The 27,610-nt window shown below is 59.1% G+C and overlaps 3 protein-coding genes across 6 annotated transcripts; 1 reads left to right on the forward strand and 2 right to left on the reverse strand.

The window, feature by feature from the left end:
* Positions 1-728: 728 nt before the first annotated feature.
* RNF40 (ring finger protein 40) lies at positions 729-11,327 on the reverse strand. Of its 3 annotated transcripts, XM_029057670.2 has the most exons (20): positions 11,295-11,327; positions 10,885-11,078; positions 9,546-9,713; positions 9,217-9,358; positions 8,852-9,058; positions 8,543-8,664; positions 8,299-8,445; positions 8,098-8,172; positions 7,791-7,910; positions 7,518-7,697; positions 5,783-5,918; positions 5,494-5,615; positions 4,770-5,209; positions 4,456-4,573; positions 2,498-2,647; positions 2,169-2,381; positions 1,933-2,058; positions 1,589-1,729; positions 1,350-1,451; positions 729-1,189 (listed from the first exon to the last, which is right to left on the reverse strand). In XM_029057670.2, the coding sequence occupies exons 2-20, from the start codon at positions 11,014-11,016 to the stop codon at positions 1,013-1,015; spliced, it is 3,018 nt and encodes a 1,005-aa protein (XP_028913503.1). In that variant the 5' UTR covers positions 11,017-11,078; positions 11,295-11,327; the 3' UTR covers positions 729-1,012. The 3 variants fall into 3 exon arrangements, with proteins under 3 accessions (XP_028913503.1, XP_028913504.1, XP_028913505.1); XM_029057671.1 differs by lacking the exon at positions 11,295-11,327 and having other exon boundaries at positions 9,546-9,709; positions 10,885-10,964; XM_029057672.2 differs by lacking the exons at positions 9,217-9,358; positions 9,546-9,713; positions 10,885-11,078; positions 11,295-11,327 and having other exon boundaries at positions 8,543-8,681; positions 8,852-9,019.
* A 3,223-nt stretch (positions 11,328-14,550) lies between these two features.
* Positions 14,551-21,806, forward strand: CCDC189 (coiled-coil domain containing 189). The gene is made up of 9 exons (XM_029057720.2): positions 14,551-14,674; positions 16,819-16,850; positions 17,436-17,501; positions 17,676-17,845; positions 18,312-18,382; positions 18,743-18,859; positions 18,990-19,053; positions 19,136-19,216; positions 21,468-21,806. Exons 1-9 carry the CDS (start codon positions 14,609-14,611, stop codon positions 21,641-21,643), a joined length of 843 nt encoding a protein of 280 aa, XP_028913553.1. The 5' UTR covers positions 14,551-14,608; the 3' UTR covers positions 21,644-21,806.
* A 32-nt stretch (positions 21,807-21,838) lies between these two features.
* Positions 21,839-26,871, reverse strand: PHKG2 (phosphorylase kinase catalytic subunit gamma 2). 2 transcript variants are annotated; one of them, XM_029057704.1, is made up of 9 exons: positions 26,705-26,871; positions 25,495-25,670; positions 24,815-24,869; positions 24,483-24,548; positions 24,090-24,253; positions 23,909-23,999; positions 23,417-23,570; positions 22,475-22,600; positions 21,839-22,268 (listed from the first exon to the last, which is right to left on the reverse strand). In XM_029057704.1, exons 1-9 carry the CDS (start codon positions 26,797-26,799, stop codon positions 21,972-21,974), a joined length of 1,224 nt encoding a protein of 407 aa, XP_028913537.1. In that variant the 5' UTR covers positions 26,800-26,871; the 3' UTR covers positions 21,839-21,971. The 2 variants fall into 2 exon arrangements, with proteins under 2 accessions (XP_028913537.1, XP_028913538.1); XM_029057705.1 differs by lacking the exon at positions 25,495-25,670 and having other exon boundaries at positions 26,705-26,863.
* Between the last annotated feature and the right edge of the window lie 739 nt (positions 26,872-27,610).

Below are 27,610 nucleotides of genomic sequence, written 5' to 3' on the forward strand. Positions count from 1 at the left end.
CCCCTCTGGCCTCAAGTTCCTTCACAAAAACCTGCAGTGGAGAAAAACCCCGATGGGAGCCCCAACTGAGGAACCATATGGAAGCTTCAGCTCCCAGAAAGGTCCCTCCGGTGCAAAGAAATGTAGTTCGGTTCAGAAGCAGCCTTCCGGCCTTCCACAGAAGAGACCCTCCACGTAGAAGAAATGTGAGGAGAACACTAAGGGGACCCGGCTCCCGCTCGGCCCCAGAGGGAACCATTTTGGGGAGGGGTCCTTCAAATGCCCCGTAGGTGAGGAAAGCTTCCACCACAATTCACCTCCCAGACAGGCCCCCAAATCGGGGAAGACAGGCTGCGCTTGCAGTCCTTCCTGCTGCAACGCACCGTTTGAACCCAGCGAGCGGGAGGGAAGACGAGGAGAAACCGGGGCCGCGGTGAGGTGGGCTCGTGGCGAATCCGTGGGCACCAAAAAACGGGCGCCTCTCTCATGGCGCCATGGGCGGGGGGCCCGCAGACCCTTGGGGTCTCTCAAGATGGATATGTGTCAGCAACCGTTCAGGTGGTAAAATAAATTAAGGGGTTGGGGAGAATGAGAAGGTGTGAAAACAAATTCACCTGGTCCATGGTTCCGGTCCTACTAGGTGAATGCTGGAAGTCGCGGCAGGTGAAAGAGCCTTATAAAGAGCTAGAAGTGGAGTTGGGGAAGAGGTCAGGCCAGGAGGGTTGAGTGGGAAAAAGCTGAGAGGCAGATGAGCAAAAACACTTTTATGGGGCCACGAGGGAAGGGGGAGGGAGGAGGAGTTTGGGGGGGAAAGGGGCGGAGGGGGGGAGGGGGCGTCGGTCCCGATATCTAAATTCAGAGTCTTGGAGGACGGGGCGGCTCAGCCCCAGGTTCAGCCGTCACAGCGGAGGACAGCGAGGAGGAAAGGCAGGCTCCGACCCGGATGCCCGGGACCCCGGACGCCCGGGACGCCGGCTCGGCCGGTTTGCACCACGGAAACTGGGGAGTCCTGTCCCCTCCGAGTCCTACTTCCTCAGCTGATGTAGACGCGGTGGAAGTCGTGGGCCCCGAAAGCGGCGTTGCACTTGGGACACTTCCTCTGCCGCGCCTCGTAGCGGCCCCGTACGCACTCGAAGCAGAAGACGTGGAAGCATTTGGTGAGGACGGCGTCCTTTTTCCGCGTGTTACAGCAGGGGCAGGTGAGCCGAGCCTGGGGACGGATGGACGGATTCCAGACGTCCAGAAGTCTAAACCTCACCCAGAGAGCTAAATCCAACCCAGCCCACCCCGCCGAGAAGCGATCTCGGGAGCCCGAGCCCCCGCTGAGGGACCCGGCCCCGGCCCTCCCGGAGCCCCGCCTTCCTCTGCACCTTGTATTCCTTTATCTCCTCCTGCAAGATCTCGTCCGCATCAGCGTACACCTCCACCTTCTTCTGCTTCTCCAGCTTCCTCCGCAGACGCGAAATGTCCTCCTGGGGGGCAGGGGACGGGTATTGGCCCCCGAGGCTCGGATGTCCCAGCATCTCCCGCCCTCCCCCCGAAGGCCTCCTGTCCGTCCCGAGGCTTCCCCGGAGCCCCCGCCCGGGGCCGTCCCCGGCGGCCTCCGCACCTGAGCCCTCTTGAGGTTGAAGCTCTCCTTCTCGCGGGCGGCCCTGCTCTCCGCCAGGCAGGGCTGGATCTCCCTGAGCCGGCTCTGCACGTGCTCCAGTTGCACTTTCAGATCCTCGGCCAGCTGGGCGGCCTCCACCGCCTAGGCGCGGAGACCACAAGAGCCCAATGTCACGGGGCCAAGAGGGAGGAAGGACGAATAGCAGTCGGCGGCATAACAGTAGTAACGGCCTTCACTGAGCGCTCCCTGGGTAAGGAGCACTGTCCGGAGCGCTGGGAGAGAATACCCGGGCGGGGAAGGCCGCGAGGGAGGGAGTGGAGCAGGAGCGGGGAAGGGCCACTTGCCTTTCTCTTGTTGAGCTCCAGAGCCTGGCTCCGCAGCGTCAGCTCCTTCTCCACCCCGCCGAGGCTGCCCTGTAGCACCCGCTCTTTCTCCTCTAGTTTCTGCACCACCAGCAGCTGGGCATCCACCTGCCAGAGGAAAGGAAGGGAGGGAGATGAGAGGGGCAGCGGGTCCGAGGGGGCCCCAGGCTCGTGGGCCGCCACCACGCGGCCCGGCCCGCCTCGGCCCGGCGGCTCACCTGAGATTTGAGGCCCAACACCTGCTCGCCCAGCTCGTCCTTCTCCTCGCGCAGCAGCTTGTGGATCTGGTTGGACTTGATCCGCTCTGACATCAGCTTGAAGTTGGCGTCGTCCTTCTCCCGCAGCTGCTGCAGCAGGCGGCCGTTCTGCTCCTGCATGTCCTCGAAGGCCTGGCCGGTCACGTCCATCTCAGACAGCAGAGCCTCCTCCTCCTGGCGGGACGGAGAGACACCCGCGCCTGGGGTTGGCGGGGCAGAGGCACCCGGGCTCGGGCTCAGGGCGCTGGGGGGGGGCACCGAGATCGACTCGGCTGGCCGGGCTCGCGCACCTGCTTGGTGGCCCCCAGCTTCCGCTGCAAGTGCTCGATCTGCTCCTCGGCCATCCGGATCCTCCGCAGGGCATCTTCGTCGGCCAGCTTCTTGCTCTCCTTCCTCTCTTTCTCTTCTAGGTCCCGGATTCGGACCCGCAGCTCCTCGACCTGAGGGGAGGAGAAAAGAGAGAGAGGGAGGGAGAGAGAAAAAGCAAGTCAAACTAAACGTAGGGCCAGAACCCTCTGCAATCCCGGGTGGCCAAAGGTCAGTCAGCCCGGTTTTTCCCGATTCGTTAGGGAGAGCGCCCCCGGGGCCGGCAACATCCCGCTGACCCCCGGGGGCCGAGAGAAGGTTCTCCCGGCGGCGCTCCGGTTCTCGGCCCTGTAGCCGCGGGAACCGGGCTCTCCCGGCCTTCTCGGCGGGAGGCTCCAACCCTCCCGTCCCTCCTCGTGCCCAGCCAGATGCCAGTTCTCCACCCGCTCCACTCCTCTGCGCCGCTCCTCTGTGCCGCCCCTCGCCCCCGCCACCAGCTGGGTCCAATACCCCCGGCCACCGCACACCAGACAGCCCTCACGACGCCGATCACACACAAATACAAGGTTGTGCAACTTTGCCCTGCTGGCTGTCTTCTACATCACAGGGAAGCTGGAACAAGAAGCCAAGAACCTTGGAGTCGTTTCGGCTCCTAACTGCTCCTCCGGGCACAGACCTAGTCAACGCCCTGTCTGATGCCTTTTAACTTCACGTCATCAACACCGCCATCATCGGTACTGATTGAGCACTTACTGTGCGCAGAACACTGTACTAAACACTTGGGAGACTACAATCATCTCCTGTATAAGTCGGGCTGAAGGAGGGATGAATAAAGGGGGCACATTGAAGGGCAAGGGGAAAGCAGAAGGGAGTGGGAGAAGAGGAAATGAGGGCTTAGTCGAGGAAGGCCTCTCGGAGGAGATGAGATTTTTAACACGGGTAGGAAGGTGGGAAGAGCGATGGTCAGTCGAGGGAAGAGGGAGGGAGTTCCAAGCCAGAGGCGAGAATTGGGCGAGATGTCAGTGTCGAGAAAGACGAGATCGAGGTACAGTGAGGAAATCGGTGTTAGACGAGCAAAGTGTGTGGGCTGGGTTGGAGAAAGAAAGCAGTTAGGGAAGGTAGGGGGGACAAGGCGATTGTGTTAAAGCCAAGGGTGAGGCGTTTCTGTTTGATGCGGAGGTGGACGAGCGACCACTGGAGGTTCTTGAGGAGTGGGGAAACTGGACTGAACTTATTTTTGTAGAAAAATGATCCGGGCAGCAACGAAGCATGGAGTGGAATGGGGAGACAGGAGGCAGGGAGGTCGGCAAGGAGGCTGATGCAGTAATCAAGGCGGGATAGGATGAGTGCTTGGATTAGCGTGAAAGCAGTTTGGATGGAAAAGGGCGGCTTACCCTGGAAGTCTGCCCCGCCCCTTCCCACAAGCCCTACATGGGTCAGCGATTGAGACCAATCAACAGGCTTCTGCTGGCTAGTGATGATTTCTATACTAGATTCACCTACCTGTACCCTCATCACTGACGAGATCGGCTAAGAGCCCCCTCAAAGAGAAGCCCCGTTCTGGGCCCCAGACGTGCTGAGCAAAGAAGCAGGCTCTGTGGTGATCTCAGATTCTAAGCACCCAGAGTAAAGGGGCCGTTTCCCAGTGTCTGCTGCGATCCCTGTCCCTTGGCATTGTTGAACGCAGGCCGGCAGGGAGCCCAGTGAGGCACCTCATATACTCTCGGGAGGGTGACGGTGCCGTCAGGACCGTGACATTCAGGACCTGCCTCTAGGTAGCCCGGGTCCTTCCTTCAGTCTTTGCCTAGACATTTCCTATCATGAATTCCTTTTGTCCCTCTCCCTAGCTTTCCCCTTCCCCTCTACCCTCTCTTCCTGATTCCCTACACACCCTCCCTCTCATCCAGTGCCACACTCTCTCATTCTCCCCCAGTTCTCTCACCTCGGCTTTGGCCTTGCGTTCCGCTGCCATGAGCTGCACCTTGTCTCGCTGCTCCTTGGGCGCCGACTTGTACATGTCCAGCAGCAGCTTCATCTCCTTCTGACTCTCCTGGGCCTTCCTGGGGATGAGAAGACGGGATGAGTTGGGGCGGGATGGGGCGGAGGCGGGGCGGGGGGAGGGACCCGAATCACAGGGAGAGCACCGGGAGGGCAGGGGAATGACAAGAAGAGTCGCCGAGAGGAAGGCGAGGAGTCAGGACTCGGGGAGAAGGACGAAGGGAGGCTCTGGAGAAAGGTCGAGAGCCCGGTACGTACTTCAGCTCGCCTCGCAATCCTTTCAGCAGGTCCGACTCCTTCCTCTTGCTCTCTTCGGCCTTGACCTTGTCCCGCTCCCCCCGGGAGGACGAGGAAGAGGTAGACGGCACAGAGACCGACCCCTCCCTTTCCCGCTTAGCCCGGGGCTCCGCTTCCCTGATCCTGGGAGGGGGCGCTTGGGGCGGAGGGGGTGGGGCCGGTGCCGAAGTGGAAGCCGGCTCTTCTTCGGAGGCGGGGGCTTCCTCCTTCTTCACGCTGGCCAGCAGTAAGGCTGGAGGCCCAGAGGAAGAAATTTCCTTTTTGGTCTCCTGGAGAGGGGCCTGCCCTCCTCCACCCCCCTCCTCCTCCTTCAAAGGAGCGCTCCCGGCACTGGTCCCAGGCTCCTCGGTGGTGGCCGGGGGCGGGGCTGCAGGGGTGGGGCCGCTGGCCTGGACACGGAGCTGCGGGAAGAGACCAAGCGGAGGGGAGTGAGAGACGCACTCCCGGGAACTGGCCTTCGGCGACTTCCCCTTCTTCCCCGGCTTCGGCCCCGGCCCATTCCCCCGCCCCGTCCCATCTGGCTCAACCGGGCTACCCCTCACAAGGTCCCCGAACGACCCCGCTCCCCCCGACAGCCAAGGACGCCACCCCACCATCTCCGCCCCCACCTCCCCCGCCAAAACCCGGGTCCCATCCGTTTACGTGAGCCCGGCCCTCCCGTCGGCTACCGGGCTCCTGACCCGACCTTGCCGATTTCGGCCTGCACCTCCCTCAGCTTCCGTTTGTAGCGCTGGGCGTCGCCCTTCAGCTGGTGGTTGTGGTTCTGGAGGCTGCTGATCAGGTGACGCATCTCCCGGTTAATGGGCCCTGGGGAGGGGAGAAGGGTCTGAGGAGAGGGGCGGCGGCGACCGCTCACGGACGGACGGAGAAAGATCGGGGAAGGGTTGCTTGGGAGAAGGGCCGGGAAGGGACGGGCGGGGACAGAAACAGGCAGAGACGGAGTTCTGCCCCGGCCCGAGGAACCCGCTCCTTACCCGCCTGCTCGTTGGCTGCCAGGTTCTGTTCAAACTCGATCCTCAGCATCTCATACTCTTTGCGCACCTGGGCCAGCGTGTCCTCCAGCTGGATGACCTCCGTCCGCAGCTTCTTCTGCAGGCCCAGCTCGTCGCTCTGCCCAAAGGCCGGGGCGGGCGGGCGAGAAACGGGAACGAGAAGGTGAAGGCCCGAGCGCCCACAGCTCCGGGTACCTCACCTGCTCTCCTCCCCACCTCAGCCAGGGGCCGAGAGACCCTCTGTCCACCCCACGGTTATCCGTGACCCACAGATGTTGATCTGACGACAACTGCCTGAACGCCGAGATAAGGAAGACACGGGCAGCAGTCGAAGGGGCCTTGTTTAATAGGAATTCCCAGATTCGAAAGAACTAGTGCTTCCAATCTCACCTAGATATTCAAGTGGGTTTTCTGATTTGAACAGAATTTTAGCCACACAGTCCATTAGTTAAACGACCCCAAATAAAAAAATCGGGTCTGGCCTCGAGAGGCTCAGTGGGACAGACCTGAGTAAAAATCCAACTACTTCTCTCGGTGACGATGGCCACCTAAGAGAATCAATGCTATTTATCAATATAAATTTATCAATGAATCAATGCTATTTATCGAATGTTGACTTGGTGCAAGGGACTGCACTGAGCGCTTGGAAGAACACGACGGAGATGACAGGGATGATCCCGGCTGGTAGGCATGAGAAACAGCGTGGCTTAGTGGAAAGAGCCCGGGCCTGTGATCTTGGGCGATTCACTTGACTTCTGTGCCTCAGTTCCCTCATGTGCAAAATGGGGATTCAGTACCTTTTCTCCCTTCTACTTAGACACGTAGGACCTGATGATCTTGTATCGACGCCAGTGCTCAGAACAATGCTTGGCACAGAGTAAGTGCTTATCAACTACCACAGCTATTATGATCCTTACCATAAAGGATCTTATAAACTAGGGGGAGAGACAGACACAAAACCAAACTCTAGAGGGGAAAGAGGCAGTCTAGGGGTACATAAGAGCTGTGCGGCATCAAAGTCCCAAAGAAGGACAGACCCGAGTTCACAGGTGTCGCAGAAGGGAGGGTGAACAGGGTGAGGAAATGAGGGGAGAGTCAGGGAAGGCCTCTTGGAGGAGATGTGAGTCTAACAGGGCTTTAAAGACAGGGCAAAAGAGAGGGTGCTGGAAGCGAGCCACCCACAAGCAGTAACCACCCCCTCCTCACTCCGTCCCGGGCTCCATTTGCTTGCCTTCTTCCTTTAATTCACTCATTCATTCATTCGTATTTATTGAGCACCGTGTGAGGGCACTTACCAAATGCTCGGGGGAGTACGATACAACAGTAAACGTACATTCCCTGCCCACAGCGAGCTCACGGTCCAGAGGGTGGGAAGACCGGCATTAATATAAATACATTACAGATATGTACGTAAGTGTTGTGGGGCTGGGGGGTGATAAACAAAGGGAGCAAGTCAGGGTGACGCAAAAGGGAGTGGGAGAAGAGGAAAGGGGGGCTTAGGCAGAGAAGGCCTCTTGGAGGCTTGGAAAATCGGGGAGAGTAATTGTCTGTCACACTTGAGGAGGGAGGGCGATCCAGGCCAGAGGCAGAACGGGGGCGAGGGGTTGGTGGCGAGAAAGACGAGATCGAGGCATAGCGTAAGAGGAGCGAAACTTGCAGGCTGGATTGTAGTAGGGGAGTAGCATGGTGAGAGAGGGCAAGGTGATTGAGTACTCACCTCCATGTGCTCGATATGCCTGAGGTGAGAGTTCTTGGTTGCCAGCAGCAGCCCCCGGGCTTCGTCCAGCTGGGTCTTCACTTGGAGGGACTCGTTATAGAGCAGGGAGAACTGCGCCTGCAGCAGCCGGTACTCACCAGTCTCCCGCACCACTTCCTCCGGCAGGCTCCGCAGGGCTACCTGGGGGCAGAGGTCGGCCCAGCGAGAGGAGGGTTGGCACCTCGAGGTCCATTACCAACCGGTCCCCGGGACTCTGCCCCCGGGACCCCTGACCTTGAGTCGTTCGTTGCCTCGCACGGCTCCTTGCAGCTCCCCTTGCAGCTTCTCCAGTTCAGCCATGCGGCTGTTGGCCAGCTCCTGGTTCTCCTCCAGTTCTGCGTTCAGCATCTCGAACTGGGCCGGGGGAGGGAGGTGGGGTAAGAGAAGGCGGGCAAAGCGGGGAGAGCTTCTAGGGCCCCGAAGGAGGTGAGCATTAGAGGGACTGAGAGGAGCGGAGTGAACCCGGGGGCTGAGACTCGCCCAGGAGGAGGGGAAGTGGGGGGCGGGAGGGGGAACCAAATGGGGAATGGGTCCTACTCACCTTCTGCATGCTCAGGGTGATCTGCCCGCCCTGGAAACTACCGGAGCTCCCCGATACGTAGTACCCCGAGTTGAGCTACAGGAGGTGAGAGGGATGAGATTTAGGGGAGGCCCATCCCTCCGGTCTCTCGCCCGTCTTCCCCAACCCCTCTCCCCCATCTTTCGGCCCCTCCGCCCCCCACCCCTCCCACCGTCCCCCAACCTGCTCCAGGGCCTCGGCCAGATGCTTGTTGAGCTTCTGCTCGCGTTTGCGCAGCTTCTCGATGTCCCACTGCAGGTCCTCCACCGACGTCTCCATCTCCAGCACCTTGGTCTCGGCCGACGTCACCTTGTCTTGCAGCTCCGAGTACTGAAGGCAACGCGATGGGGGAGGCTCGGACCCAGGTTTCATCCCCTCCCGCCGCCCCGGACTAAGGACCTGGTCTTCCCCATTCCCGGCTCCCCACCTCCAGCGAGATCCTGTGGTGCTTCTCCTGGAGCTGAGTGGCCAAATCCTGCAGTCGCCGGTTCTCCCGGCCGAGTTCCTTGCTGAAGACCCGAGCTCCGTCTCCAAGCAGCTCGCATTCACCTAGAAGGCAGGAGCAGCTGCGGGGGGAGGGAGGAGTGGCAGGAAGTAGGGAGAGGGGCTCCTGGGCGTAGGAAACCTCATTTCCATACGGACAGACGAGATGGGGGCTCGGGCTAGGAATACGTGCCGAGGGGAGGGGGGGCGGTGGGCCGTGGGCACCGCGGGGCACCGGAAACCTCCGGCTCACCTCGGCTCTGGGCCCGAAGGCAGAGCTCCTCCACCTGGCGCTGGAGACGGTCCGAGGCCTCCACCACCCGGGACACCGCGGCCTTGGAGAACTCCATGCGACCCTGCAGCTGGAGTTCCACTTCCTCGCTGCTGCTGGCCCCCAGGGCCTCCAGAAAGGCCAAGGCCGGTTCGCTAAGCGGGGGCCGGAGCTGGGGGACCGGAGGCTCTGGGAGGACGACAGACCCAGACACGTGCTAGGGAACCCGGCTTCCCGATCGCCAACCACCCTCACTCCCGGCTCCTCGTGGGTCCCCAACCTTCTGCCCGTTGTCCTCTGGATTCCCCCCCTCTAGCCCCGACCCCGGTTCCTGCCGCCGGCCTCACCTCGCCTCTCTGGCGTTCCCGCCTCGGCCACGGGGGCCCCATCGGGTTCTGGGCATTCCTGCGTTCCCGGCTCTTCCGTCCTGGAAGGCGGCTCCCCCCGGCCCTCATGGTGTCGGAGGAGAGCCTCCACGGTCTCATCCAGCTGCGGGGCGATCAAGAGGTCCCGCTCATCTCTGAGACACAAACCCCCAAACTCTCTCCCAAGGGGCGAGGCGCCTGGGGTCCGCGTTAGGGGGCAGGGTTGGGGTCCGCACACCCCGACACTAGCCCGACAGGGCAGATTTGGGGACAGAAGGGCGATATGGGGGGCTAGAATGTGCGAGCCCCACCTGGGCCCAATAGCGGTTGACAATGAGCAGGGTGGCGTCGTCGGTGGCCTGCCGTTTCTCCAATTTTTCAATGCGCTCTCGCAGCTCATCTTCACAGGCCTGCCGCTGCTCCAGCCGTTCGGCCAACTTCTTATTCTTGAACTGCAACACTTTCAGGTCCATCTCTTCCTGGGATGAGAGGGGCCGGGGGTGAGGCAGGGTTCACAATTAGGCGGGGGGACCCGGAGAGGGTGATGGGGAAAGGGGTGGGAGCGGGAATGTGCCGGTTTAGGTGGCACCAGGTCATTCGAAGCGGGCAAGCCACAGGGGCGGGAGAATGGGAGGGGGGAGAAGGGGGTGGGAAGAAGCTCGAGGGGGGCACGAGAGGTCGGCGGGCGCTTAGTACAGTGCTCTGCACATAGTAAGTGCTCGATAAATACTACTGAATGACCGGGGATGGCCCACTGAAGCAGTACGGCTTGGTGGCTAGAGCTCGGGCCTGGGAGGTGGAAGGACCTGCGTTCTCATCCTGTCTGCCGTGAGACATTGGGCATGTCCTTTCCCTTCTCTGGGCCTCAGTTACCTCATCCGTGGGGATTCACTGTGGGTCCTACGTGAGGCACGGACTTTAGCCACCCTGACTGCCTTGCGCTTCCCCCAGCGATTAGAACAGTGCTTGGCGCAGGTGCTCAACGAGAGCTACGTTTTTAAGCGCTCAGTACATTGCTCTGCACATAGTAAGCGCTCAAAAAATACTACTGAATGACCGGGGAGGGTCTGAGGCAGTAAGGCTTAGTGGCTAGAGCGCGGGCCTGGGAGTCGGAAGGACCCACGTTCTCATGCTCAGCGTGGCTCAGTGGAAAGCGCACGCGTTTGGGAGTCAGAGGTCATGGGTTCGAATCCCGGCTTGGCCACTTGTCAGCTGTGTGACTATGGGCAAGTCACTTCACTTCTCTGTGCCTTCGTTCCCTCATCTGTAAAATGGGGATGAAGACTGTGAGCCTCACGTGGGCCAACCCGACGACCCTGGATCTCCCCCAGCGCTTAGAACAGTGCTCTGCACATAGTAAGCGCTTAACCAATACCAACGTTATTATCCCGTCTGCCGTGTGGCCTTGGGCACGTCCCTTCCCTGGGCCTCAGTTACCTCATCCGTGGGGATTCACGGTGGGCCTTAAGTGAGGCACGGACTGTGGCCACCCCAACTGCCTTGCGCCTCCCCCAGCGATTAGAGCAGTGCTTGGCGCAGACGCTCAACGACAGCTCCGATTTTAAGCGCTCAGTGGAGCGCCCTGCACATAGTAAGCGCTCCCTAAGCACGGCCGGGGCGAGTGGGTGAGTGGGGCGGGGCGGGACGGACCGTGGAGGAGATGCCCCCCAGGCGGATGGGCTCGATGAGGGTGGTCGTCGTCTTCTCCTCGCGGTTCGGCTTCTTCTCCGGGGGGCCCGAGCCCCCATCTCCGGCCACTCGTTTGCTCCCGAGGCTCGACATGGTGGCGGGGAGGAAGAGACAGGGACGAGGAGGACGAGGAGGAGGAGCCGCCGCCGCTTCACCTGAGGAGACACGAAGCGCGCGCACGCGCGTCACAGCCAGGCGCGGGAGCGCGCGCGCCCCCCCCCAGAAAGCTCTCCCGCCCCCTCCCCAGGCCGCCATTCCCTCCCCCTGCATCACCATCCCCTCCCCCATCGTCCCCCCCGAGCCGCCATCCCCTCCCCCGGGTCACCATCCCTTCCCCCGAGCCGCCATGGCCTCCCCCGTCGTCCCCTCACCCGGGCCGGTCCTGGCCGGAAGCCGCCATCTTGGCCCCCGCCCGCCGCTACTGCGCAGGCGCCGCACGGCGACGCGCCCCCTCGCCCCGCTTTACCTCCCCACACTGGAAAAAGAAGAAGAAGAATGTTAGTAACGTTGGTGTTTGTGAAGCGCTTACTCTGTGCCGAGCACTGTTCTAAGCGCTGGGGGTGATCCAGGGTCATCAGGTGGTCCCACGGGAGGCTCCCAGTCTTCATCCCCATTTTCCAGATGAGGTCACTGAGGCCCAGAGAATAATAATAATAATAATGTTGGTATTTGTTAAGCGCTTACTAGGTGCCGAGCACTGTTCTAAGCGCTGGGGGAGACACAGGGGAATCAGGTTGTCCCACGTGGGGCTCACAGTCTTCATCCCCATTTTACAGATGAGGGAACTGAGGCACCGAGAAGTGAAGGGACTTGCCCAAAGTCACACAGCTGACAAGTGGCCGAGCCGGGATTTGAACCCATGACCTCTGACTCCAAAGCCCGTGCTCTTTCCACTGAGCCACGCTGCTTCCCTCATTTTACAGATGAGGGAACTGAGGTACCGAGAAGTGAAGGGACTTGCCCAAAGTCACACAGCTGACAAGTGGCAGAGCCGGGGGTCGAACCCATGACCTCTGACCCCGAAGCCCAAGCTCTTTCCACTGAAGAGGGGTTTTCTGAAGCGTTGCCTCGGCGCCGAGCACCGTTCTAATTTATTGATTTACTAGATTTATTGATTTATAATTGATTTATTGCCACTGTTCTTGTCTGTCCGTCTCCCCCGATAAGACTGTAAGCCCGTCAAAGGGCAGGGATTGTCTCTATCTGTTCCCCATTTGTCCATTCCAAGCGTTTAGCCAGGGCTCTGCACCTAGTAAGCGCTCAATAAATACTATTGAATGAATGATCAGAATAATAATGGTGGTGCAGAGCCCTGTTCTAAGCGCTGGGGGAGGTCCCTCCTCACCTCCGCCAATCTCACCCTCTTCTAAACCCTGCTGAGAGCTCACCTCCTCCAGGAGGCCTGCCCACACTGAGCTTCCCCTTTTCCCTCTGCTTCCCCTCCCCTCATTCAATAGTATTTAATGAGCGCTTACTATGTGCAGGGCACTGTACTAAACGCTTGGAATGGACAAATCAGCAACAGATAGAGACAGTCCCTGCCCAGTGATGGGCTCACAGTCTAATCGGGGGAGACAGACAGACAAAAACAATAGCAATAAATAGAATCAAGGGGATGAACATCTCTTTAAAACAATAGCAATAGATAGAAAGCTAAGCCCCCTTTCCCTCTGCTCCTCTCCCTTTCCCTCAGCACTGTGCTCATTTGTCTATATTTTATTACCCTATTTATTTTGTGAATGAGGTGTCCATCCCCTTCATTCTATTTATCGTGATTGTTGTCCCGTTTTTGTCTGTCTCCCCCGATTAGACTGTGAGCCCGTCATTGGGCAGGGACTGTCTCTATCTGTTACCCAATTGTCCATTCCAAGCGCTTAGTACAGTGCTCTGCACATAGTAAATGCTCAATAAATACTATTGAATGAGTGAATGAAAACAGGTGGTCCCACGTGAGGCTCACAGTTAATCCCCATTTTCCAGATGAGGGAACTGAGGCCCAGAGAATAATAATAATAATTTTGATATTTGTTAAGTGCTTACGATGTGCCAAGCACTATTCTAAGAGCTGGGGAGGATAATCAGAATAATAATGTTGGTGCAGAGCACTGTTCTAAGAGCGGGGGGAGGTACAGGGTCATCAGGTGGTCCCACGTGAGGCTCACAGTTAACCCCCATTTTCCAGATGAGGGAACTGAGGCCCAGAGAAGTGAAGTGACTTGCCCCAAATCACCCAGCTGAGACGTGGCGTGGCTGAGTGCGAAAGAGCCCGGGCTGGGGAGTTAGAGGTCACGGGTTCTAATCCCGCTTCCACCACTTGTCAGCTGTGTGACCATGTGTGAACACCGTGAGCTCCACGTGAGTCAACCCGATCGTCCTGTATCCTCCCCAGCGCTTAGAACAGGGCTTGGCACATAGTAAGCTTTTAATAAATGCCATCATTATGATGGAGAAGCAGCATGGCTCAGAGGAAAGAGCCCGGGCTTGGGAGTCAGAGTTCATGGGTTCGAATCCCCCCTCTGCCCCTTGTCAGCTGACTGTGGGCAAGTCACTTCACTTCTCTGTGCCTCAATCACCTCATCTGTAAAATGGGGATGAAGACTGTGAGCCTCACGTGGACAACCTGATCACCTGTAGCCTCTCCAGCGCTTAGAACAGTGCTTTGCACATAGTAAGCGCTCAACAAATCGTGGCTCAGTGGAAAGAGAACGGGCTTTGGAGTCATAGGTCATGGGTTGGAATCCCAGCTCTGCCACTTGTCAGCTGTGTGACTGTGGGCGAGTCACTTAACTTCTCTGTGCCTCAGTTACCTCATCTGTAAAATGGGGATGAAGACTGTGAGCCCCACGTGGGACAACCTGATTCCCCTGTGTCTACCCCAGCGCTTAGAACAGTGCTCTGCACATAGTAAGCGCTTAACAAATACCAACATTATAACAAATGCCATTATTATTATTAAAATGGAGATGAAGACTGTTAGCCTCACGTGGGACCACCTGATGAGCCTGTATCTCCCCCAGCGCTTAGAACAGTGCTCTGCACATAGTAAGCGCTTAACAAATACCGACATTATTATTATTATTAAAATGAAGATGAAGACTGTGAGCCTCACGTGGGACCACCTGATGACCCTGTATCTCCCCCAGCGCTTAGAACAGTGCTCGGCACATAGTAAGCGCTTAACAAATACCGACATTATTATTATTATTAAAATGAAGATGAAGACTGTGAGCCTCACGTGGGACCACCTGATGACCCTGTATCTTCCCCAGCGCTTAGAACAGTGCTCTGCACATAATAAGCGCTTAACAAATACCAACTATTATGATGATGATGATGATAATGATGATGATGATGATTATTTCCTCCTTGCCGATTGGCCCCTGGGGAAAGAGGGGGCGGGAACGGGGGCGGTGGCCCGAAGCTCCCAGTACGCAGGCGCAGACGCGCCTCCCTCATTGGCCCTCGCTCTGGGTGGGCGGGGTTTTCTCTTACCCTTTCCTTCTTCGCCGTCCCCCGGGCAACGGGCCTCCGCGACGCCTCCCGCGGATTGGCTGAGCCGGGACCTTCCTCCCCCTCCGATTGGCCGGCGCCGGGAGGGGGCGGGGCCTCGACGGATGGCGCTCGGGGATTGGTGGAGCCGGGAGGAGGGAGGGAAAGGGGACGGGGCCGCAGGGCGACGGCCGCGATGGACACAGTTTCGAAAGAGATGATGGCGGGGGTGGAGTCGGGCACGAACGCGAACCTGAGGCCGGTGAGGAATCGCTCTTCTCCCTCCCGCCAGACAACCACCTTGTCCCTGGGACTGGGAAGGATCTGGGTTCCAATCCCGCCCCCCACCTGCTGGGTGACCTTGGACAAGTCACTTCACTGTGCCCCAGTGACCCCCTTCTGCAAAAGGGGGACTAAGACTGTGAGCCAGCGCTTAGTACAGTGTCGTCCACAGCCGTAACTTTATTTACAGCTGTCATTTATAATAGTAATGTTGGTATTTGTTAAGCGCTTACTATGGGCAGAGCACTGTTCTAAGCGCTGGGGGAGATCCAGGGTCATCAGGTTGTCCCACGTGAGGATCACAGGCTTCATTCCCATTTGACAGATGAGGTCACTGAGGCCCAGTGAAGTGACTTGCCCACAGTCACACAGCTGACCAAGTGACAGAGTGGGATTCGAACCCATGACCTCTGACTCCCAAGCCCGGGCTCTTTCCACTGACACGCTGCTTCCTCTTTTCATGCCCGTCTCCCCCTCTAGGCTGGAAGCTCTTGCGGGTGGGGATTGTATCTCTTTTGTTGTTATATTGTAGTCTTCCAAGCGCTTAGTACAGTGCTCTGCGTTGTGGGCAGGGCCTACACCTGTGTATTGTTGTATTGCACCCTCCCAAGAGCATAGTACAGTGCTCTGCACAGGATAAGCGCTCAATAAATACAGTTGAATTGACGGCAGTCAGTCAGTCGTATTTATTGAGCGCGTACTGCGTTCAATAGAGAAGTGGTGTGGCCCAGTGGAAAGAACCCGGGCTTGGGAGTTAGAGGTCGTGGGTTCTAATCCCGGTTCTGCCATTCATCAGCTGTGTGACTTTGGGCAAGTCACTTCACTTCTCTGGGCCTCAGTTCCCTCATCTGGAAAATGGGGATGAAGACCGTGACCCCACATGGGACAACCTGATTACCTTGTATCTACCCAGTGCTTAGAACAGTTCTTGGCACATAATAAGTGCTTAACAAATAGCAAAATTATTATTATTACTAAGCACTTGAAAGAGTACAGTATTACAGTATGAGACATATTCCCTGCCCATAGGGAGCTAAAGTTTAGCGCTCAACAAATGCCATTAAAAAACCCCAAAAAACAGCTCTGGGGTGAACGCTCATAATCGATGGCCGACATAGATGCTTGTATGAAAAGCGGGGGTGGAATTGGGAGCCCCGATCAAGCAATCAATCGTATTTATTGAGGGCTTACTGTGTACAGAACACTGTACTAAGCTCTTGGGAAAGTAGCGGTAGAACAGAGTTGGTAGACACCTTCCCTGCCCACAGAGAGTTTACAGTCCAGTGGGGGAGGCAGACATTAATATAAACAAATAAATTAGGGATAGGTTCCTAAGTGCTGTGGGGCTGAGGGAGGGCTGGATGAAGGAAGAAAATCCAAGTGCCAAGGCAATGCAGAAGGGAATGGGAGATGAGGAGATGAGGGTTTAGGGATCAAAGCGAGTCTGTTCCTTAACATTTATGATTTACGCCTATTCGCGGGAAACTGGTTCCTAAATCGAGGGTCAGCTCAGCCATGAGAATGTCCTGAGCCACCATATGGCGGATGTGGAGCATTCAAAGGGCCTGGGAATCCTCGGAACCCTCCTCGTCCTTCTTCCTCCCCTTCCCTCCGGACCGAGAAGCAGGATGGTCTGGAGGAAAGAGCTGGGGCCTGGTATTCAGAGGACCTGTATTCTGATCCGGCCTCTTCCGTTTGCCCCCCGTGTGACCCCGGGCAAATCACCAAGCTTTTCTATACCTCAGTTTCCTCGTCTGTTCTCCTTTGCCCAGATTGTGAGCCTCTGGACTGTAAGTTCGTTGTGGGCAGGGAACGTCCACCAACTCTGTTATACTTTCCCAATTGCTTAGTACAGCACTTTGCTCTGCACACCGTAAGCACTCAATAAATACGACCCTTATGAGGCCCGTGTGGAATAGGGCCTGTTATCTTGCAGTTCTCTCAGGGCACCATACAGTGGTCAAAATAAGGGCTTAACGAATCCCACTATTGATTTGTTCTTGTTTTCTTTGGGGGTCGGGGGGGGAAATCATGAGCACAAAAATTTGTTTTAATGTTCACGCGTTAGTAGGAACTGGAACACGAGTGTTGCTCCTTCCCCAATTTCCTTCCCCCTCTCTGCAGGCGTCACTGCCCGAGCCCCAGATCTGCATGTGGTATGAAGGGAGATATGGAGGGAGGGAGGGAGCTCCAAAGTGAGGAGCTGGGGGAGGGGGGCCGATTTGGGTGAGGTAGGATGCGAGGAGGGGGCGGTTGAAGATTCGGAGTAAATGGGGCTAACATTAAGGAAGGGAGGATACGCGGAGGTGGGGGGGGCGGGGAAAGAGTGAAAAGGATCTGAGGGTTGTTGTTTTTTAATAGTATTTGTTAAGCGCTATGTGCCAGGCACTGTACTAAGCACTGGGGTAGATACGTACAAGCTAAACAGGTTGAACAGAGTTGTGTATTGCACAAGTTTCATTCTGTGGATAGAGCATGGGCCTGGGAGATAGGTCATGGGTTCTAATAGTGGCTCAGCCACGTGTCTGCTGTGTGATCTTGGGTATGTCGCTACTTCTTTGGGCCTCAGTTACCTCATCTGTAAAATGGGGATTGAGACTGTGAGCCCCACCTGGGACAGGGTCTGTGTCCAACTCGATTTGCTTGTATCCACCCCAGTGCTTAGTACAGTGCCTGGCGCATAGTAAGCGCTTATCAAATACCGTGATGATTAGTCTGTTTTTCTCCCTCTGTCATTGGAGGAAGTACCTGGACTTCCATGCTATGGACCTGCTGGAGAGAGCGGACACCGCCGAGGAGCTGCGGGAGTATGGGACCGCACTGGGTCGGGAGAGAGACCGGGGCGGGGGACTGGACGAGAGCCACAGATCCCGGGGGAGGGAGACGGCTCAGAAGGGGGGTCGCGGGGAGGAGGCGGTGGTCAGGGTGGAGGGTTCACCGGGGCCCCCTTGTCCCTCCTGAACCATCCGGTGGCGATCCAGAGTGCTGGCAGGACAGCTGGGGATGCAGAGCCAAGAGCGGAGCATGAAGGAGGCCGTGTTTCTGGACATGCTCTGTCACGCGCTGCTCTTCTGTCGTCAGCAGGGCTTCTCCCGCGAGCAGACCTCGGCCGCCTGCGCCCTGCTGCAGGACACGCACAAGGCCTGTATAGGTGAGCGGGGATGTTCAGGCCCCGGGCGGAAACAGGCAGGGAAGGAGAAGAGGCGGCAGGGACGGGGCGGGGGACAGAAATGGTGGAGAGAGGAAGAGAGAAGAAGGGAGAAAGAGGGAGGGGAGAGAGAGAGGGAAAGGGGAGAGGGAAAGAGAGGAAAAGGGAAGGAGGGAGAAAGGGAGAGAGGGAAAGGGAAAAAGGGAAACGGAAAGAGAAGGAGGGAGAGAGGGAAAGAGGGAGAGGTGCGGAGGAGACAGCTAAGGCTTATGATCACTCTCTTTCACAGTCCTCCGTGCCCTCCTCCACACAGCTCTGTGCTGGGCATCGGAGTGAGGGTTGGAGGTAGATGAGGCGGTAGTTGGTAGCAGGGGCGGGGCCCGAGTGGGAACTGTGCCCCAGGAGGCCCCGGGTGACCATACCGGGGTCAGTCTGGGGAGGTGACCCCCGCACCTCCCCTTCTCCACAGCAACACCTCTGGGCAACGTGGAAGAGTGTTACAGCCTCTTCACCCACCTCCTCTTCTGCCACGGAGTCAGGGTCAGTTCCACCCTGAGGGAAATGGAGCTTGGGGGAAGGGGGAAAGGGAAAGGGAGGTTTGGGGTGAGGGAGTTACCTAGTTACCTACCTAACCTACCTAACCTAGTATACGCCGCTAAACTCCATCCATTCAACGTTGTTATACTTGCACTCTCCCAAGCGCTTAGTTCAGAGCTCTGCACACAATAAGCGCTCAATAAATATGATTGATCTTTCCTAACTATCCCCGGGGGTGAATCTCCCCTTGCACCTTGGGATCTCCGGAAGAGGCTGTGGTTTCAGGCCGATGGAGATGGGACGCTAGAAAGAGTATCGTTCTCCCCCTGAACTTCTCTCCTTTCCCTCCCTTGCCCGACAAAGAGGCCTCCCTTCAGCATCGACCTCTTTGAAAAGGAGCAGCTCCTGAGCCTGGCTGATTACGTCCTCAACACCTACTTCCGCCACTTCAAGCTCTACAAATACGTCTTCACCCCGCAGGTACCGACCGGCGCGCCACGATCTAATAGGCCCGTTCTTCCGCAGCTCTCCTCCCCTCTCCCGTCTTCCCAGGATAGAAAACCTTCTCCCCTGACCCCACTGAGGCTCCTCTCTGGCCATGTCTGCACAGGTGCGCTTGGATCTCTCCCTGGATTATGTGGGACTGCCCCCAGACGAATCCTTAGATGGAGAAGGTAAATGAGCCAAAGGGATAGGGTAGGGGAGTAGGGGGGAGGCGGAGCCGGGCTCCCACCACCTTCCCTCTCCATCTTGCAGAGGAGGAACCGGCAGGGACGGAGCCAGAGGTGACCCCACCTCTCCTGGAGGAACCCGAGCCGGAGCCCGGTGAAAACCAGGGTAAAACCCACCTCCCTCGCCTCCTCCCCCAGGCGTTTGTTCCTCGAGGAGAGAACTCGCCCGGCCTGAGCCGTAGCAGTGGACCATCCTGTGCTCCAACCCCAAATTGTGGGATTTGTTAAGCGCTTACTGTGCGTCAAGCACTGGACTAAGCAAAATGGGGATTCAGTTCCCGTTCTCCCCCTTACGTAGACTGTGAGTTGCACGGCGGGCTCACGGTCTTAAGTAGGAAGGTGAACAGCTATTGAATCTCCGTTTTGCAGATAAGGAAACTGAGGCCCAGAGCAATCGAGTGAGTTGCCCCAGGTCACACGGCAGAGGAGCGGCAGAGCCAGAGAACCCTGGACCTCTGACTCCCGGGCCCAGGCTCTTTCCCCTAGGCCACGCTGCTTCTCACGAGGGCGAGCCGAGAATTAGCTGTCTATCGCTGGCCACTTTCCTTCGACGGGAAGTCAGCCAGTCGTATTTTATTGAGCGCCTACTGTGTGCAGAGCATTGTACTAAGCGCTTGGGAGAGTACAATATGGCAGTAAAGAGACACATTCCCTGCCCACAAAGAGCTTCCAGCCTAGAGGCCAGCCCCGTTAGGGCAACTATTTTGGCACCAGCATCCTTGGGCGGGCCGTGAAGGTCTCCCAAAGACGGACCATCAGCGTCGGCGTCAATGGCCCAGGCGGATCCGGCCGGGCCGCACTTCGGGACTGCCTTCCTGCCACCGCTCGGGAAGTCTCCTGTCTTCTTGGGCCGGTCGGAAATGACTCTGCTCCCAGGAGCGGGGCCAGGCTCCGACCTTTCCCTGACGGTGACGGGGGGAAGGGGTGAATCTGGGACTGATTGGCTCACGTTCACGATGTGCCCGGCGACGTGGGAAGAGAAGCAGTGTGGCCTCCTGGATAGAGGACTGGGAGTCAGAGGGACCTGGGTTCTAATGCCGGCTTGGCCACTCATCTACTGTGTGACCTTGGGCAAGTCACTCAACGCCTCTGGGCCTCAGTTTCCTCATCTGCAAAATGGGGATTCGATACTCGTCCTCCCTCCTACTTAGACTGTGAGGCCCGTGTGGGAGGAGTGTTACGGTCTAAGGAGGTGGAGGGAGAAGAAGTATTTGAATCCCCATTTCGCTTAGATTCCTCATCTGTAAAAGAGGGAGTAAGACCGTACGCCCCATGAGGGACATGGACTGTGTCCAACCCCATTATCTTCTTTTTACCCCAGCGCTTAGTACAGTGCCTGGCAAATAGTAAGTGCTTAACACATACCATAGCTTAAAAGCGTTAAAAAAAAAAAAAAGGGAAAACCCTTGGGACAGCAGGCTCGCTTATATGGAGTGAATCATTTAAATAATATCACTCGACGCTGAATTCTTTCCAAGTGACCCTCTGGAGGGGGAGGGTCCCAAGATGAGCCATAAGAGAGCAGAGCTAAAGTCATCTTTGGGGGCAATCTCTGACCATTTGGGGGCCAGGAGTTCGGGTACGTGGGCGTCAGTGTCCACGGCAATATCTGCAACCAATTTCCTGTCCTCCCATTCACCCTGGGGGATGTTGGGTCAGTAGGTAGGCGATGATACGATTGCCGCAAGCTTGCAGGCTGGCAGGGGCTCCAGACCTCCAGCTCCAGTCCCCTCCGGTGATTTTAAAATGAACCATCTAGGAAAGTCAGTGTTTAAGACCCTTGAAAGTTGCGGGGAGGGGTCTCTGAAAATTCCACATTAACTTCCAGGGATGTGAAAGCCCTGCCGAGGAAGCTCTGGGCTGAGAATTCCTGCCCTAGGCCCTAGGCCAGGGGCCGTATCCCACCCCTCGTAGTCCTTGCTGGCCCCCAGGGCTACGAGGGCCTGCGGGACCTAGACCCCTGGAGCCTCTCTGGGAAAAAATGTTTTCCTTTAAAGTCAGTCAATCATATTTATTGAGCGCTTACTGTATGCAGGGCACTGTGCTAAACAATCGGGAGAGCACAACAATATAACAGACCCGTTCCCTGCCCACAGTGAGCTTACAGGCTGGGGAGACCCGTGCTTCGGCGGGGAGTCTCGCTCCAATCCTCCGTATCATCGCTATGTCTTGAGCCCCTAATGAGGGTGAAGCACCGTGCTAATCAATCCACTAGCAAGGGGACCTAGGAGGAAAGCAGGATGGGTCTAGTGGATGGAGCACGGGCGACGGGTGCCACGGGACCACAGGCAAGGATATCGGGGGGGCGGGGGGGGGGGCGGGGGAGGAGAGGGGTCACCTTCACCTCCTCCTCGCAGGCTCGGCGCTGCGGGACTATATCTCGGCCCAGCTGAGTCGGGAACTGGGGCAGCTGCGGCTGGCGGTGGAGGAGCGGCTGCAGACGGGCGAGGAGCAGCTGAACGCCCGGCTGGCCGCCTTGGAGCAACCCGCCCTTCCTCTGACAGCCGCAAGAGGAAAGGGCAAAGCCAAGTGACCGAGACAGGGGCCGCCGGGTGCAGGAGAAGCTCGCCGGTAAAGGGTCGGGCACCCAGCCGGGCTCCTGCCTTGGTTTTTCCTCGCCTGTCCTGAGGCGTCGGGGACGCTCGCCGCTCCACAGTGCACAACCGTTTATTAGACACGCGACAGTCGACAAGGACGAGGAAACGACCCTCATTTCCAGCCGCCGCCCCACCTCCACAGTCCGGAAACGGAGGGGAGAAGGAGCTTGGTCCTCGGGCTTCGGTCCCTGACGGCGGCGGAGGGTAGCCGGGACGGCTGGAAGCGGCTCACCCGGGTCCCCCGAGGCCGGGGAAAGAGCCGCCTCAGCCGAGCAACAGCAGCGCGTCGGCGGTAGCGCGGACCACGTCCCCCTCGCCCTCGTCGGGCCCGGAGCCGGGAAGGGGCCCGGGGGGCCGGTGCTGGAAGAGGGCGGCCCGGTTCTGCTGTTCGCCCTTCTTCACCCAGTGCCCGTAGAGGCGGAAGGCGCAGCCGTCGATGAGGCGACGCACCGGCCGCAGAGCGTACGGGTCGCGCAGCAGGGCCGCCTTGGTCAAGGGCCGGGCCCGGCGGTAGCCGCCCTGAGTCACCCGGCCCACCGCCAGCACCGCCCACACCGCCACCTACGAGACAGACGCGGGGGAGGCCCGGGGCTTAGGGGCCGAGAAGGGAGGCCCTCAAGATGGTGGAGGGGGAGGAGGGGGAAGGAAGGAGGCGGTAGCTGTCTCCCAGCCCGGAGGGAAGACCTCACCCCGCTTCGAGGGAAGGTGAGATTGTTGGGGGGGTGGGGAAACGAGGCCGAAACCTCATTCTTGCTGGGGGGCCTCACCCTGAAGCGCTGGAGGGGGCGGAGGCTCTGCGTCTGGCTGCCGTCACAGCGCTGGAAGAAGGGGTGCTGCAGGGCCTGCTCTGCCGTCAGCCGCTCCGCGGGCTCGACCCGCAGTAGTCGCGTAATCTGAGGGGAACCGGCAGATCCATCAGCCGACCTCCTTCCCCCCGCAACTCAGCAGGGCCCCAGGCTGGAGGCAATCGGGGCCAGTCGGCCCCGGAAGCTCCCCGAGGGCAGGGACCGGGGCCTCTGCCGCTAGCTTGCTGACCGGCGCCTTGAGGCCAGTGCTCCGTGGTCACCCGTTCCACAGACCCATTTCCACTGCTCGCTCCGACCAGGACGCCTGAACGCCGAGCGACGCACTGGAGAGCTGGGGGTGGTCGTCGTCGACGGGAAGGGGGCCCGGGCTTGGGGTGAGGATAGGAAGGGAAACGGGGTTGAGGGGAGGGTGATGACGTGGCTGCGTATAGAGAGTACCTTCCATTCGAGTGCAGCGTGGGTTTCGACGTGCAATTTGGCTAGGGCCTGGGAGGGAGGCAGAGAAGCTTCTCCTGCCGGAGAGCCCGCTGGGCTCGGGGGGGCCGCCGCGACTCGATAAACCGCACGTGACGTTTCCCAAGAATGCAACCCTCCGGCTCTAAGAGCGACGGGCGGGCGCACGTCTGCGCGGGCACCGTTGAGCTACAGGGGAAGGCCTCACCCAGCTTCGAGGGAAGGTTTCTTCAGGGGCAGCAGCGCTTTATGTCTAAAAGCCCCCGCTTGGGGCCACCGGCCACCCACCCCACCGTGCTCCGGAGAGGAGGGGAACAACATTCCAACGGGAAGACGGAGCCCGGCCGGGTCTCGCTCGTTCGGGACCCGCGAGTCATCCCGAGACCCCGCGGGGCTCGCCGCCCTCCCTCCGCTCCCACGGGCTAAGGAGTTTCCGTCCCTCAGCCTCACCAAATCTCTGACGGTGGCCGAACGGTCGTCCCACTCCGGCGAGCTGAAGCGGAACTGGCCCTCCATGATCATCCGCAGCATCAGCATCTGGCGGCGGTGCCAGAATGGAGGGGAGCCAGCTAAGAGGGTGAACAGGATCACCCCACAGGCCCAGCTACGGAGGGAAGGACAGCGGGGCCAGGGTTGGGGGTTGCGGCAGCGGCCGGTCGGGAAAATCAAAAGGAGCGGCGGGGCCCGGGAGTCGGACGGCCCGGGTCCTTATCCCGGCTCTGCCGCCTGGCTGCCGTGGCGTCTCGGGCCAGTCCCTTCACTTCTCGGGGCCTCGGTTTCCTCATCTGGGATTCGATGCCTGTTCTCCCTCCAACTTAGCCCGGGAGCCCCATATGGGCCGGGGACTGCGTCCGACCTGATGAACTCGTATCTACCCCGGCGTTCGGAACAGCGCTCGACCCATAAGTGCTTCATATCATATTAATAAAAAAGCGCACTTACAGATCGACTTCCTTGCCGTAACCAGGGTGAGTCTCGTCCATCGAACACTTGAGGATCTCGGGAGCCAGGTATCCCGGCGTTCCGCACAACTCTGCACGGGACGGGGAGGGTGTCAGCGCCCTCGTCTCCCGGCCTGTATCCCTCGGGGCCCGGGCCCCTCGGCTCCCACGGCCCACCTCACCTCGCAGCTTCTCCCCAGGCTGCAGGTGGCAGGAGAAGCCGAAGTCGGAAAGGCGGACCCGCAGCTCGTCATCAAGGAGAATATTCTCAGGCTTCAAGTCGCGATGCACGATGTCGTTGTCGTGAAGGAATCGCACGGCTTCCAGCACGGCCCGCATGATCGATCTGGGGAGAGAAGCTTTCTCTTCTGCCCCAGCAGCCAATTTCCTTCTTTTCTCTCCTCCTTCTGGGACACGAGACCCCCCCACTCCCCACCCCACGGCCCTGCCATCCCTTTTCTCGGGTACATCGAAGCCTTCTTCCTCCCTGTTCCTTCCACCCTCTCCCAACTGGGGGACCCTTCTTCCCCCGCAGAAGAGTCCGGCGGCCCTCAGAGAGTCCCCAGATCACTTACCTGGTCTCCTTTTCCGTCAACGTGACCTTCTCGGTGAGGTAGTCAAACAGCTCTCCGCGACGCATGCTGAGGGAGGGAAAGTTGCAGCGACAGAACTTTCCCGAGTGCTTATTCTACGCGGAGCACTAAGCTTTGGGGCCAAAAACGCAGGTGGGAAAGGGTGACACCGGAGGGGATGGCGGGGAGATAGGAGGCAGGCGGTGTGGGGAGAAATGCAGCCAGAAACACACTTGTATGGAGAGGCGGGGCCGCTTCGACCTAGGTGAGCTAGGGTTCTGGGGTGGGGGCGAGGGAAGTGGGCAGAAAAGGCTCCCGAACCCAGGGCTACTCACAGGTCGAACACCAGGAACATGAAGGTCGAAGACTCGTAGGAATCGATGAGGGTGACTGGGGAAAGAGGGAAAGAGAGAGACCCGAGAGGAAAAGAGAAAGAGAGCAAAACCGAGAGAGAACATATTACGGGGTGCTCCTCTTTGGGGCCGAGGTTAAATGAGGGGGGACTGAGCGAGAAAGAGGCCAGGGTACCTTAGGGTGAATCAATCTATAGAGCGTAAATTATTTATTCACATTAGTGTCTGTCGCCCCCCCCCTAGACTGTTAGCTTGTTATGGGTAAGTAATGCGGCTGCCGATTCTGTTGCCTTATATTCTTCCAAACAATGAGCGCAGCGCTCGGCACAAGGTAAGTGCTCGATAAATACCTCGGATCGATCGATCGAGAGTCCGAGTGGGCGGGGAAGGTGCCTTCCAACTCCGTCGTATTGCGCCCTCTCGATCGATGGCATCCATTGGGCGCTTACGAGCACGACGCAACAGAATTAGCACATTCCCTGCCCATTAGGGAGTCCCAAGCGCTTAGTACAGTGCCCTGCGCACACTTAACTGCCAATAAACGCGACCGATGGGGAAGAGGAAGGCGAGAGGGGACGTCGGGGGCTGGGCCTCAAGCGGCTGTAAGTCGCCCCCCTCCCCTTCCCGGGGAGAGGATGTCCGGGGTCGGGGTGGAGCCTCACTGATATGGGGGTGGCCGGCGACCTGGCGCAAGATGTGGGTCTCTCTGCGGGTGGCCCCCCGCACCTCCTCCAACTGCTGGGGGCTGAGCCGCTCCGCCGTCACCTCCATGATCTTCACGGCGAACTCCCGGCCCGTGGGCCGGTGCACGCAGCGCCGCACCACGGAGCTCACCCCCCTGGACGAGAGATGGGGGCGATGGCGGCGGCGTGCGGACCGGACCCCTCCCCGTTGCGAAAAACAGATTCGGGCCCCGGCGATGGGGTCGGTCTCCCTAGACCGGGGGACCGCCGGAGAAGCGGCGTGGCTTAGTGGGAAGAGCCCGGGCTTGGGAGGCAGAGGTCGTGGGTTCGAATGCCCGTTCCACCGCTTGTCAGCGGTGTGACCGGGGGCAAGTCACTTAACTTCTCTGGGCCTCGGTGACCTCATCTGGAAAATGGGGATGAAGACTGGGAGCCCTACGTGGGACAACCTGATGAGCTTGGATCTCCTCCGGCGCTTAGAACCGTGCTTGGCACATAGTAAGCAGTGAACAAATACCGTCGTTATTATTATTACTTCAGTTCCCATTCTACAGGCGAAGGCAGAGAGAACTCGCCGGCCGCGGGTCATGCGGTACGGGCAAGCGGCGGAGGCCGGCTTCGGGCCCCGGCCTCCCGATCTCCGGTCCCCGGGTTCTTCCCTCTGAGACACGCGGCCTCCCTGATCTGCAGGCCCTTCCCCACGTCCGTCTGCCCACAGCTTCTGAGGCTTCGCACCTTCGTCCCCAACTCTTTGCCGGCCGGTCCCAGCCTCCCTGCCTCCACTCCAGCCTCTCCGCCTCCACCCCCGGCCTCCATCCTCCCTGCCTGCGCCACCAGCCTCTCTGCCTCCTTCCCCAGCCTCTATCCTCCCTGCCTGCACCTCCAGCTTCCCGGCCTCCACTCTAGCTTCCTCCCCCAGCCTCCATCCTCCCCGCCTGCATTCCCATCTTCCCTGCCTCCACCCCCAGTCTCCATCTTCCCTGCCTCCACCGTCCCTGCCTGCACCCCCAGCTTCCCAGCCTCCACCCCGGCCTCCACTCCAGCCTCCATCCTCCCTGCCTGCACCCCCAGCTTCCACCCCGGCCTCCACTCCAGCCTCCTCCCCCAGCCTCCATCCTCCCTGCCTGCACTCCCAGCTTCCCGGCCTCCACCCCGGCCTCCCGGCCTCCACTCCGGCCTCCGGTCCTACCTGCCGATGATGTCCTTGGGGTCGTATTTCTGGTAGAATTCCTTGGCCGCAGCCCAGTCGGGCAGCTCATCCTCCGGCCCCACGTCCAGCGTCATGGCGGGCCGAGGTCGGGGCTGCGGAGACTGACTGGGGAGACAGACTGGGGAGACAGACTGGGGAGACTGGAGAGGAAGGAGGGAGGGAGGGAGGGAGGCGGCAGCGGAGAGCGGCCTCAGGCTCCACCCCCTCGTGGTGGCCCGGGGTGACGTCCGCCAATGACAAGCGCCCTCCGCGCGGGGACGGCGAGACGCTCAGCCAATGGGAGCCAAGGGGGACGGTTCGGGGAGTCGCTGCCGCCGGGCGGCGCCGGGCGTCCCGCCAATCAGCGCTCAGATCCGCCGCCGGGGGGCGGGGCGAGGGAGGGCGGCAGCCAATGGAGCGAGGCGAGGAGGAGAAACCCGGAAGTGGTGTGCGGGCTGGGCGGAGGCGCTCTTAAAGGGCCAGGGCCTGCTTTCATTCATTCATTCATTCATTCATTCATTCATTCATTCATTCATTCATTCATTCGTGGCTCAGTGGAAGGAGCCCGGGCTTGGGAGTCAGAGGTCATGAGTTCGAATCCCAGCTCTGCCACTTGTCAGCTGTGTGACTGTGGGCAAGTCACTTCACTTCTCTGGGCCTCAGTTCCCTCATCCGTGAGCCTCACATGGGACAACCTGATTAACCTGTATCTACCCCAGTGCTTACAACAGTGCTCGGCACATAGTAAGCGCTTATCAAATACTAACATTATTATTATTATTCATTCATTCAATGGGATTTATTGAGCGCTTACTAGGGGCAGAGCACCGAACTAGAGAAGCAGCGTGGCTCAGTGGAAAGAGCACGGGCTTTGGAGTCAGAGGTCATGGGTTCAAATCCCGGCTC

Source organism: Ornithorhynchus anatinus, chromosome 2 (genome assembly GCF_004115215.2).
Source record: "Ornithorhynchus anatinus isolate Pmale09 chromosome 2, mOrnAna1.pri.v4, whole genome shotgun sequence".
NCBI lineage: Eukaryota > Metazoa > Chordata > Mammalia > Monotremata > Ornithorhynchidae > Ornithorhynchus > Ornithorhynchus anatinus.